The following is a 13,680-nucleotide window of genomic DNA, read 5'->3' as shown; positions in this document are numbered from 1 at the left end:
TACATTTTATTACATAATTGGTTTACACTAATCTATATATGAGGAAATACAATATTTTTAACTATTATTCCGACTGTTCAATAAAACCTTGTTATATTGCACAGTTCGAAGTTATATTGCACGCTTCCATGGAAACGTTATATTGCACGGTTCGAGATGTTATATTGCACGGCTTTAGGAACACCTCGCTGTTGTTGTCTAGTTTTGTAAAAAACTTCCGAGGAATCGCGCATAACAGTGAGTTACGTTAATTATTATGACGTCACAAAGGTTCATGCTCAATTTCGCACTATTTTTATGAATCTCGAATCAGGCACGTCATGTAGACGTTTATCGAGTAGAGGACGGACACGGCGAATGTATTAGATTAAAAGTCTGCATGCAGGTCTAATAATGTTAAAGAAGACAATAAGACATCCAAACCGAAGTTACAACGTGACGTACGTGGGTTATACGTCAATCTTCAATATGACTTGAAGCTTTTCCGTACGGTACGGTGCTGATGATTTTGTTAAGTGATTGTCGTATTCGTTTTATAAAAATATTCAACTAAAAAACTGGTGATTATGTAATAAAACAAATATTTCATGGGTTACTGTGCTCTAGTTCATAATATTTGCCCCTCGGTGGTGGTAATCAACAAATATTATATTGCACTCGGCCTTCGGCCTCGTGCACATTTGTTGATTACCACCACCTCGGGGTAAATATTATGAACTAGAGCACAGTACTTACCCATGAGATATTTGTATAATATGTTTCTGGATGTAAGACCGAAACGTAATGATAAGGTTCTTTTGTCTTATAAAGTTTAATGAGCGGCAGATAGAGTGCTGTGTGAGTTCATTTTTATTTATTTATCTATTCAATTAAATAATTATTATAATTTTTTTTTTGTAACGATACATGGCACATTGTTGTCAAAAATTTTATGTGTTTCTGGCAATGCAATAAAAACATTACAGAATGCCATGAGCGACCACTTTGAATGGGATATGTAAATAAATAATGTAATGGGACAATATTTTCAATGAGTTTTTATTCATTGAAATTACTTTTATGTTCTTTCCGGAATTATCTTTACCGTCTTCCATACTAAGTTTAGTTTCCATCTCTCCGGAATCGTCTTTACCGTCCTCCTCACGAAGTTTAGCTATCAAATGCAGCGAGGCGCTTGTAATGAGTAGGCATTGGCACCATTGGCACGTGGTGAAGTTACAATTTGCTCGTCGAGGTAATCACAATATTGTCGTAGAGATGAAATTTTACTGATATGCACACAACAAATTTACATATAGACATGAAATTTAACGTTATCTGTGATAAGTAGATGCCACCAGTCTATGGGACATTTACTCCAACAATGTTAGAGGTTAACACGACGAGATACTTTTTAACATTGCGTCCACCCAATATAATCAGGTGGAATAAGGCCTCATACACGTGTAGGAGTATGGGACATTATGCTCCTCGCCACTGAGTAGGCAAATTGCCATGACCAGTCTAATGATATTATTGACAGTAAAATATAAGCATAGTCTAGCTACAGTACTGTTGTAGCGGAAAAGATATACCTTCTGGAAAAGTCAGTCAGAAGGTGACATCTTTTTCTTTACAACAGTAGCTAAGGTTAGTCAGGACTACAGCATAGAGTACAGAATAGTATAAACCAACAGACAATTGTACAAAGGATAAATGAAAAAATAGAATTTTATTGCAATTTTACAAATATGGTAGATGTTTAAACATTAGAAAAAAATGTGCCAATCTGGGTTCACAGTACTCCAATAATGTTAGAGGTATAGCATGACGAGACACTTTTGAAACATTACGTTGTGTCGACAGTCAGCAAAGTAATGTTACGTCCGATAAAAAAATAAGTTCACAAGAGCTTGACGTTCTGAAGTTCACATGTGCCACTGTGTGTTCATTATCACTACGGTACTGTAACACATATATTACTGTAATTTAATCTTTTTTGAAGTAATAACCCATGTCAAAGTGGAAGGCAGTTCTTTAGCAGTTTTTAAGCCTTCACAGTTTACTGTATAAGCAGTTCTTTTAGCAGTTCTTTAGCCTTCATAATGCAACTGGCTGGGACTGTTAACCCTTAGCAATCCATTGGAAAAATTGGCAGTCCCTTAACCTTCACAGTCCACTAGCAGTCGGTTAGCAGTTCCTTAGCAGTTTTTAGGCAGTTATTAGGCAGTTTTTAGGCAGTCCGTTTTAAAATGAACTGCCTAAAATGTCCATATATGGCGCATGCGACTGCTTACTTTAGGCAGTTCTTAGGCAGTCTATTTCAAATGAACTGCCTAAAATGTCCAAATATGGCGCAAGCGACTGCTTAATGTACGAATCAAAACTGCCTAATATCTATAAATAGCTCACAAAACTGCTAAAAACAATCCAAATATGGAGCATGCGACTGCTTATATTTATGATTCAAAATTGCTTAATACTTATAAATGTAAGTTCAAGAAACTGTTAACACAAATTTCCAATTATATGGGAAAAAAATGAAAATACTATAAGGTGGAAAATATACATAGACAAGTTATATATAATTACACTAACTCTAAGATAAAGTTTGCGGTTTTTAAAAAAAAATTGCCTTTCATTATGCATTTACCGGTATTCATTTTTCAGAAATGTAGAAAATAAAAAATTGAATTAACCAATCCAAGATATATACACATAAATCATAATGTTTATTTTGTGTCATACAAATTACTTTAAAAAGAAAATGCATCATTATATTATACTGGGGGTGTATAAGAGTAAAATGGAAAATGAATTTGAACTTTATCAATAAAAAAAAATATAAACAGTTAACTTCTAATTCAAAGTTTCCAAATTTAAAAGCATGGTTCCCATGCAGCTATATATATATGCACATAAATTGCAAGCTCATGCATCTTACCTTGTACTTTGAGGGTTTACAGCAAAATTATAGGGTTATAATCCAGTTAAACATGAGAATGCATACATCCAAACCTGGCTATACACTTACACTTAACTATGTAAAACTGCATGTTGAAAACTACACCTCACTTATTTAGATGTCCAAAATATTCCCAAAATGGTCCAAATTATGTAGAAGATAATTTGTGCACATGCTTCCTCACACCAAACTGTTCAAACTGACTGCTAGAATTTGGAGGGAGACTATACAGGTTCAAAGGTCACCACATGTGTACACACAGCAACACTACATGTGGGGGTCACCATCACTGTGTATGATGACCCATGGCTGTAGCTGCCTCCCCAGGGTGTTAGAGATAAGGGACTGTATATATATGTACAAAATAGTATTATTGGCACATAAATTCAATAATATGAGAAATTATAATAGGACTTTGATATTTTATGAATACATGTATTGAATAATGTTGATTAAACTGACCTTTATTTAGTTTTGAATTGCATAATTTAAATGGTTTATGGTGTGTAAAATTGAAAAAAAAAAGTTTTAAAATTTTAAATTTACAATTTATTGATGTATCTAAATTCATGTTCCCATTTGCATTTAATAACAAGTTGCAAGACTACTTCACTATGGAAGTTTTATTTTGCCATGCAATTTTCTTGCCTCTGTCCATTTGGTATGTGAACTGCTCTGGTAAACTGCTAAGGTCTATAAGCAGTCAATGACAGGCAGTTTCAGTCTGTGATAAGCAGTCATTGACTGCTTACAAATATAGTTAGAAGTTCAACAAGCAGTTTTAAATCTTGTATGGTGAAATATTAGCAGTTTTCAGTGACTGCTTAAAACTGGACTGCTGAGAACTGCCTAATAACTGCCTAAAAATTGTGGGACTGCTACAAAACTGCCTAATAACTGCTTATATTAGCAGTTCAGTTTGACATGGGAACCCCTTCATACCCCTATGCTGTAAAAACCGCTTCACACACCTGTGCTGTAAATAACTCCTTCACACCCCTGTATGTGCTCTAGGTATCCGGTGTTAATAACTGCTTCATACCCCATCTGTAGCCAACTACTTCACACCTCTGTGGTGTAAATGGCCTTGCAGGTAAGCTGTAAGAATTGTACCTTCTGGCCCTATTGCATGATCGTGAAAGGTGACTAAATTTAGGATCTTATCTTTCTGTTCCTAACTAACTTTGTTCTTCCCAATGTCTCCCTTGACACTACCTCACTTTTGGCCTTCTGTTGAGCGCTCGCCCTTGTGAGGTATGCTCTGGGTTCAGTCCCCTTGCTGAGTCACACCAAAGTATAAAAGTGGTAGTTTCTTCTCCTGCTTAGTGCTAGGCATGCAGGGAGTGGGACGACTGGTTCGCATGTTGTCAGTATAATGTGACGGGGTGGGGTGTGTTGCTTGGTGTCTTTAGGCAACAGTTCCACTATAAAGGCACAACACAGATATACTGCAGTCTCCCAAAACATGCACCACTCACTTCATACACGCAACACACCGCATACATGGGAGGCCGTCCTTACATGACCCTGGCTGTTAAAAGGACGTTAATTTAATCAATCAAATTTTGCTGTTAATACCCCTTTTAAGCCCATGTGCTGGAAATAATCACTTCATACCCCATGTGTTGTAAACAACTCCTTTACACCCCTGTGCTGTAAATAACTGCTTCATGTCCCTGTGCTGTAAATAACTCCTTCACACCTTAGTGTTGTAAATATCTCCTTTACACCCATGTGCTGTAAATAACCACTTCATGCCACTGTGCTGTTACCAAATCCTTTACACTCATGTGCTGTAAATAACTGCTCCACATCTCTGTGCCGTAAATAACCACTTCTTGCCCCTGTGCTGTAAATAACTCCTTCACAACTCTATGCTGTAAATAAAAACTTACACGCACTCGAGCTGTAAATAGCCTCTTTACACCCCTGTGCTGTAAATAACTGCTTTACACCCCTGTGCTGTAAATTTTGCTTCATGCCTCTGTGCTGTTTATAACTCCTTCACATCAATGTGCTGTAAATAAATCCTTCATGCCCCTGTGCTGTAAATAACTTCTTCACACCTCTGTGCTGTAAATAAAAACTTCATGCACCTGTGCTGTAAATAGCCCCTTTACACTCCTGTGTTCCCTTCAGAAAACCACCTAATCATCGACTTCAGACAAGGTTTTGAACCGATTACCCTTCCAACACTTGCCAGACTGCTCTACCTATTTAGCTACCTGGTCCTCATCCTCTATACTCTAGGGGATACTATCATGCACTGTCACAATATCTACTCCTGGATAATGTCACAGTAAAACTATTATCTAAAGGCATTTCAGGAGAAAAACTTACACAATCACAGACCTACAATGTAGAGAAAGCATAATTTCAAAACCTTACAGTCAACAACAGTATATCTATAAAATTGTTTGATCATTTGATGTACATCAAGAGTCGAAACTACCTGCCTCATTTGTTGTTACATACAGACCCTTCAGTTCTGCTATGACACAGTCCAGAGGTACACAGTCCAGGGGTGGATAACAACAGTGATAGTAACCCTGGAGTATCAAGGATGCCTGGTTGATGGCATTAATTATTGTTTTCTAGAGTTTAAGCCCTTGGATATGTATATCAAAGTTTCAAAAGAACTATATATATATATTTATTATATATATTTATATATATATATATGACTTGCTTCAAAAATACATGTTTTACACTTGAGATAAATTTTCAATATTAAATAAAGCAATATTGCTTACAAAATAATATTTTTTGAGTTCCATTATCTTATTGGAATATTTTTGCATAACAGTAATTTGCAATTCCTGAATACTGCAACTTCAGATGGGTGGTTAGGTTTTGTTTCTTTGATATTGAGTTTAAATAAATAAATAGATAATAATGTTTGATGTACCATACAAAATGAAACTGTAGTTTTTTAACTCTTTGAAATTTTTATTCCAGTATTTGAAAATTGATCTTGATGAGCCATCTGGAAAATTTCAAAGGATTCAGCCCCCTTCGTACTCCAGATGTTCTCAAGTTTGTGAAACAAAAACATAAAAAGACCAGACACAAGGAAAATGTAAGTCAACCTGAAAAATCGGACAATGAGTCTGATATAAATAAGGATATTCTGAAGCTGGCATCTAAAGTATCCGGGAAATTGTCAAGACCTAAGAAAGACAAATTTGAGTTTCGGAGCTCTGACCTGCCGGTAGATATTGATATCACGCCTGAGAGGAATAAACGCCTCAATGCTAGATTAGCCGGTGAAGTTTACAGTAGTGTCTCTATAGAACCTAACATACAGCTCACTAGTAGCCAATCTGACTCGCAAACCAGCAACATGCAAGAAAAATCTCCAAAGAAACACAGAAAAGAGAAACCGCATGAAATGAGTGATAGTGATAATGATAAAGGTAAGGTTTTGGACAGTGTAAATTTTGAGGATAAAGTGTGTGGATCACCAAGTATTTTATCTGGTCTTGATAACACCATGGACAAAAGTTCGTCAAAGAAAAAACATAAATCTCATAAAAAACACAAAAAACATAAGAAACATAAGGATGACTCTATCAATGTGAATGAATCGTTCATGGAGCAAGATGATCTTGATAAAAGTGGTATTATTAATTCTCCTGAGAAATCATCACTATTAAAGAACACAGATGTGTCGGCACAAAAACAGACAAATCAGTCACCATTGAAGCAAGTGGACAAGTCAGCAGTGAAAAAAGACAAATCTCCAAAGAAGGGAGTCAAATCTCCAAAGAAAGGAGCTGAAAAGTCTCCTCAGAAACAATCAGATGTGTCTGTGTCACCCAAGAAAAGGGCGCTAAATGTGATAACGGAACATCAAATTGACAACTCAATTAATGATGTTTCTGATGATGACAGTGAAGACAATGAATCTAATGATAATGTGCTGATTAATAAAATAGTGAAGTAAGTATACTTTTACTAGTAATACTATCATACTTGTTTACCTTTTGTGTATTTGGTTTCAAGTTACTCTTGTTTATGTGAATTAAAGTGAACAGTCGGGCAAGGATGGCTAAAGTCGGTAAAAATGGTGTGCATGTATCCAGTATAATTTCTTATGGAATAGAAAAATAAACTTTCTCGTCAAAATCTGTCTGCGTACGTAGAAATTATTTTAAAGTATACCAATGCTAAAACGTCCTCCTGGCTGACTATGTCCGTGGTTACATTTCCACGCAGCCTCGCTTTCAGTGATTTCAACTTTTCTTTATTTCAATGGTCAGAACTGGGAAATGTAAGCAGAACTTGACCATTATATTAATATGCGAGAACTTTTGGAAGGCCAATGAACGCATTTAGACTGGTTTTCTTTGCCCGACTATTCACTTTAATTTCCAACATGAAATCTGTAAAAATATTGCAAATTGTTCTACAGAAAATAGTAATCTATATATTTATTTTTTGTTACACATGCATTAATATAATTATTTCAGGCTTCAATGCTAGCGCTAGGCAGCACTAATTATGTATCATTTAAAAAAATTCTCTTATCTTTTATGAAAGTTTGATGTCAGTTTGATTCCTTACTTTATTATATGTTATTATATTAATGCATTCTTTATCTTTTTGAATCCGCTTGAGTTAGTTTCCGTTGGAGATACCGTATTTTTGCCGGTTAATTTCGCAGATAAAATTTTTTTTTGATTTGATCTAAAAACAAGAAAATGATATGTCAGCGATTTTAAATTTTCGCAATATGGATTTTGAATGTAGATATCATTCAATCATTTCTCATTATTTCGCGCATAAAATTTTCATGATAATAGCAATGTGCCGCGAAATCGTGAAAATATCATCCCCACAAAAATAACTAGCTATACAGTACATATGTGTATCGATTCTCTAAGCTGTAAAGTTCATGGACTGATAATATAAAACAGGAATTTTAGTGATTAAAAAGTTATCTTTTGCACTATTTAGGTCACTTGAGACTTTGTCTCAGGTGACCTATTCTAATCGCCTTTTGTCCATCGTCATGCGTCCTCCGTCGTGCATCGTTATGTTGTAAACAATTTACATTTTTGATTTCTCCAAAACTGCTGAAGCCAATTAAATGAAATTTTGTACAAACCTTCTAAGGCACAAGGCCAATCAAAATTGTAAATTATATAGCCCCCACCCCTCAGGAGGCTGTGGGAGGGGCCAAAAGGGGTAAAATTGACTAAAATTTCAAAAATCTTCTTCTCCACTCGCAGCTGTAGTAGAATCAAATACTCAATGTATGTGAGTGACTGGTTAGTCTGCAGTCCGCCTTCGGATAAAACTGGGATCCCAGTCATTCCACTTACTAGAATAAATACTCTTCATATATTGGAAGGTCTTAAGGCCCTCTACAAAAATTGTGAATTTCAAGGCCCTGGGGATTTTCCCCTTGGGAGGGGGTCAAATTTACTATAGTGTATATAGGGATAACACATTTATAAATATAACTTGCTCAATTTTGATAAGAAATGAGTAAAACTTGGTTAGAATTATTAGCCTGATATATAGTATTTTAACATCACATCCATATAGCTCCCTGGCTGACTCCCAGGGACCAGAGGGGCGGGGCCGAAAGGGGTCAAATTGGCTAAAATTTAAAAAATCTTCTGAAGATATGATGGAACCAAATGCTCTTCATATATTAAAAGGTCTCGAGACCCTCTACAATATTTGTGGCCCTGGGGTCTCAGATTTTTCCCTGGGGAGGGGGTCAAATTTACTAGAGTTTATATAGAGAAAACACATTTATGAGTATTATTTGCTCAGTTTTCATAGGAAATGTGATAGATGTAATGGAGTCAAATACTTTTAAAAGATTAAAAGGTCAAATTGATGATAATCATTGACTGATTTCAAGAACCTGATGGGCATTTATATAGTGTTTATATGTCTTTGTTTCATTACTTATCCAAACTGACCGTTTAGGTCAATGGACCTCTTGCTATTGTGCTGTTATTTACAGATTTCAAGTGCCAGAGGACTTCACTCCGAGTGACCATGCCACAGAATCATTTCTAACTACTGAGGAAATAAAGGGGAAAGAACTCTGGTTGATAAAGGTTCCAAGTGATGTAAGTAGACCAGATTAACAAAATCTTTCACCTCCTCGATGGTGAGACAAGAAAAATCTCAATCTTATGAATCCAAGGAAGAGTTGAATTTTTTCTGTGTCCGAATGTCAGAACTTTTCTCCTTACCTGTTCACTTTTTGATGTATTTACTGTTAAAGATGCTCCACCGCCTACAGAGCATAAATGATACTCATCATTTGAACAATAATTGGTGTTTAATCATCTATATATATGTCTAATTAACACAAAAAATAATATAAAATAATTTACTTCGCCATTGGTGCATGCGCAATTAGTACTTCATTCCATATAGGATATAGTGACACAGAATTTTTTCGGGATGCAATTAATTATTTTTCATATTTTTAACTTAAAGTAAAATTAGAAGCTCAAATTTTTCAACGGTGGTAATGGTGTAAACTAAGTAACTTTTGCAACTGAAAAAAATACTAAAACGTCTGCTCCTGTTTTTGATAGCGAAAAAAATACCATTTGTCAGCGGTGGAGCATCTTTAACATTGTACAAATACATGACAACATCGACTTGATGTATTGGAATGCTATTGGCAAGATGTCAACACAGTATTGTTGTAATGTCATGGTGTTATTGTAATGATATCGTTTACATATACTGTACAAGACCGGAGTAAGGTAGAGATAAAGATATTTTAACCTCACTAGAAGTGTGGACATCTCTATCCAAGGTTAAGAGAAAGTACTATCTTAGCCTACAAGACTACATTTTCCCCCTTTTGGTAAACCTATTCTGGGTTCAGGTTGTCCGTCTGTCGACACCAATATCAACTGACTACTCCTTTTTACACTATACCTCGGCCCCCTTGTTACCATACAATCACAAAATGGCTACCCCTCCTAAACTACTGGAGGGATTTCAACAAAACTTAGTAGAATTAATCCTTATACAGTGAAGATGAGTGTATTTTTTTGGAATGAGTAAATCTGAAATATTTTAGGGGTCTTGGGGATGGTATAAGTTGGCCTCCTGGACGACGGATCTAGTTTCATTCTGAATTAAGTGACAGAATATGAATCATGCTACTTACTTTGATGTAAGCAAATTGCTGTCTTTTTTATCAATTTCCAGTTTGATGTGAGCAGACTGAATGGACAAGAAGTATCACTGGATAAATTAAGTCATCTTGCCTCTGAGGTACAGTAGTGGTTTATTTCTGTGATTGATATGTAAAATAAGCATGGTCCATCAAGTCAACAGAGTAATAGACACCATTTCTGTAACACTACATGCCACACCGACCCATTCTTTTACATAATTACTGCACATTTATTTCAGACCTATTCTCATAAACATCATTTAAAATTTCTTTGGCTAGCTTTGTTCCATAGTCAGACTTGAGTGTTACTTATATTATCATGTACGCTATAACATGAAATATTTATATATTTTTATTATATGGATTATTTCTTTTGTGGTTTAGAGCTGTCAAATCATTTTGTGGTTAGGTGATAGAAAAACAAGAACAAAAATATACACTGTGTAAATCACGATTCTTAGTTTTAATGGTTCCATAAAAACCCTGAAAACATTGAAGATATCTACACAACAAAAATTCTTGTGAAACAGTAGTACTTCCATATCTATATATTGATAACATCACACAAGCCCTAACAGTTTCTAATTTTGTTTTGTAGGATGTTACTATGGATACTTTCCCAGTGCCAGGGGACATAACTGGGGTATGTAATTCATAATCTGAATCGTAGTTAAATAATTTGAGATTCTATTATATTCTCTACAGCGTTATCTTCTCTTATTTACAGCTGTTGGGTATTTACACACTCCTTTTACGATTTTAGATGTTTTGAGAAAACTTCCAACTTTCATGCATGTTATTGATAAAACAAATAATACCCAGGCTAATAATTAAAACAGAACTACAGAAGTAGAATTTAGACATTTAATTGCATATCTTTATTAATAGTTTTATTTATTTTTTTATCAAAAACTGAAACTTAAGAACCAAAAATTCAGAACTTGTAATAACAAAAATAACTAGAGCTTCCATGTAAAATACTTTTTTAGTTCATATTATTTTGACAAGACCTTTCTTAGTATTACATACTTATGGGTAGTTGAAATATTTACCTGGTATTTGGTATTCATTACAGGTTTCCCTATGTCCTATATTATCAAGTAAAAAGTCAAAACAGATGTCTGTAGGTGAGTTGTATATCTCATTTTACTACTTTATTTACTCTTTATAAAGTGATTCTGTCCATTAAAATATTTCCCAGCTGTTCTCAGTTTTGATTACATTGTAGTTATGCTTTACCGCAACTAAATTCCTCTGCAGAATTAAAACATACCTGCGTACTCAGTCATTTTCAGTAATCAGATGCATAGTATTTAAGTTAGATATGTTGTTTGGCTATGAGAGGGGTTGAGGGCTTGTTTCCAAACTTAATCTAGTAACAAGTAATACAAACACATTATCAAAACATGTGAAACACTTAAAAAAAAAACTGCAATCAGTTGTGGCTCAGATTCTTGATACTTTTTGCACATTACAAAGGGATCAGTACCTTTGATTTTATTTTCAACAACATGTCTTTTATTTGTGTAAAGGGACAGACTTTCGTGGTCAGCTGCATGTTATGACTAGTATGGAAGTGCCTACTCTCCCTAAAGTGAAAGCTCCATCTCCTAAACACATTGCTACCCCGGAGAACTTGAGGCCTCGCTATGTTCCTTTTGGAGCTGGTAAGTAACACGCGACAATCCTTATCTCATATCTCTATAGCACTAACTATATAAGTATACATAGCTGACATACAATGGACCCTCAATAGTCCTGATACCTGCATCCTGAGATCAACCCCTCTGGATTGTCATTGTTTCAGCTGCAAAAGTCCATCTACTGTAATCAATAAGCAGATTTGTTCCTGATAATTGTGTTGTTATCTTGTACAAGTACAGGAAAATAATTACGTGTGCAATACATAGACTTACCTTGTTCAAATTCCAAGTAGAGTGTTGATCTGTAAATGAATTAGCTGTCTACATATGTCATAAATATAGAACCTGTGACAGTATTTCAGATGAATATGTAAATGAACATTACTTTTCTGCTTCTGCTTTTCCCTTTGTAGATATCCCTGAATATATGTGTTCAGAAACTCGAGAGAAACATAAGAAAGCAAAGAAACGCAAGCATTCTTTAGGTATGTTTGTAGTATATATATACGTGTATAATGTCAAATGCTCATATATATATATATATATAGAATACATTTTGAGGGTTGAATACATACAGACTTTGATTTCAAACAAATGAATTTGTAGAACAGATATTTACGAGTAATATGATAATGACATGTACTTTAATCATCAGACCACCAAGTGATGTCACTCTTTAGAGGTTTAATTCTGTGATAAATAATCAGGTAGATCAGTTAGTACTTAATAAAGGAATTGTATATTAACAGCAGAATATCAAATTTGTAGTTAATCAAGAAGTACATTTCCACCAAATCCTGTCTGCCAAAAGTGCTTTTTAAACTTTGCTGAGTCCTCAAGGCTTTTGATATTGTTATCTAGTTTGAAGAATAAAATAGGCCTAGTAACTGCAAGTACAGGTATAGTAGATATCCTTTAAAAGCCAAAAAAAAATTTAGTTTTAGAATTTTAACTGTAAAATAAATTTGACGATTTTGTAGTGTCATTAACATTACCGTTAAAACAACACTTCCTGAACATTTTCCAGGCATTGTCCTAGATACTGTGTAGTAGTTCACTACTTCTACGCCACACACAACACAGCAAAGTAGCAACATAACCTTCACTGTAACATAGGTTTACACAGAGAACTTACCATTTAATTGCTGTTTACATCTTAGGCTATCAATAGACATTCTGTTGTTGCAATTGTTATTAATCAACTTTTCATTCTTTGTTTCGGAAATGTAACATGGTGGTCCTTTAAAAGTAACATGTTCCATGCATGTCCCACAACTCATGATGGATTTAACACGTCAGAGTTCTGACACTTGTCATATTTTGATATATGTTTGTTATTCTGAGTTGAGTGTCTGTGTTTCAAAGTGCATTCTAGAAAGGACATAGATCTTTAATATTTGGTCAAACATCTTTTATTTTATTTTCAGATGAAACAGATGCCACGCCAGTAAAGCATAAGAAGAAAAAGAAGAAACAAAAGCATTGATGGAGTCAGTGTCCTTCTGTTTGTTTGAAGTGTTAATACATTACAGCTATTATATGATAATCATAAATGTCTGTTACTCTTATTGTTATTCATCTAAACACAGAAATAAATGTTAATGGAAGCTTTTATTATTTGTATTCTCATTCAAACTGATTTATTTTTTGTTTCATCTTTAAAGGGACAATTCAGTGAGGCTTCTTCTGTTACATAACCACGAAGCAAAATATGGCATAAATGTATTCTTCTACATTCCTTATGAAACATATAACAAGAAATATTGACAAATTCCATGACATTGTTAAAGATGCTCCACCGCTGACAAATGGTATTTTTTCACTATCAATTTCTTCAGTTACAAAAGTTACTTACTTCACACCATTACCATCATTGAAAAATTTGAGATTCTAATTTTACTTCAAGTTAAAAATATTAAAAATAATTA

General features: G+C 34.5%; 1 protein-coding gene across 1 annotated transcript; it reads left to right on the top strand.

The window, feature by feature from the left end:
• The first annotated feature begins 1,107 nt into the window (after positions 1-1,107).
• On the top strand, positions 1,108-13,366 carry LOC138336220 (NKAP family protein CG6066-like). Its single transcript, XM_069285614.1, has 9 exons — positions 1,108-1,234; positions 5,903-6,886; positions 8,928-9,036; positions 10,142-10,207; positions 10,708-10,752; positions 11,185-11,236; positions 11,642-11,776; positions 12,166-12,237; positions 13,180-13,366. Exons 2-9 carry the CDS (start codon positions 5,922-5,924, stop codon positions 13,236-13,238), a joined length of 1,503 nt encoding a protein of 500 aa, XP_069141715.1. The 5' UTR covers positions 1,108-1,234; positions 5,903-5,921; the 3' UTR covers positions 13,239-13,366.
• The last annotated feature ends 314 nt before the right edge of the window (positions 13,367-13,680 follow it).

The sequence above is a fragment of the Argopecten irradians genome, chromosome 12, assembly GCF_041381155.1.
Source record: "Argopecten irradians isolate NY chromosome 12, Ai_NY, whole genome shotgun sequence".
Lineage (NCBI taxonomy): Eukaryota > Metazoa > Mollusca > Bivalvia > Pectinida > Pectinidae > Argopecten > Argopecten irradians.
This window is presented reverse-complemented; position numbering and strand designations above follow the sequence as displayed.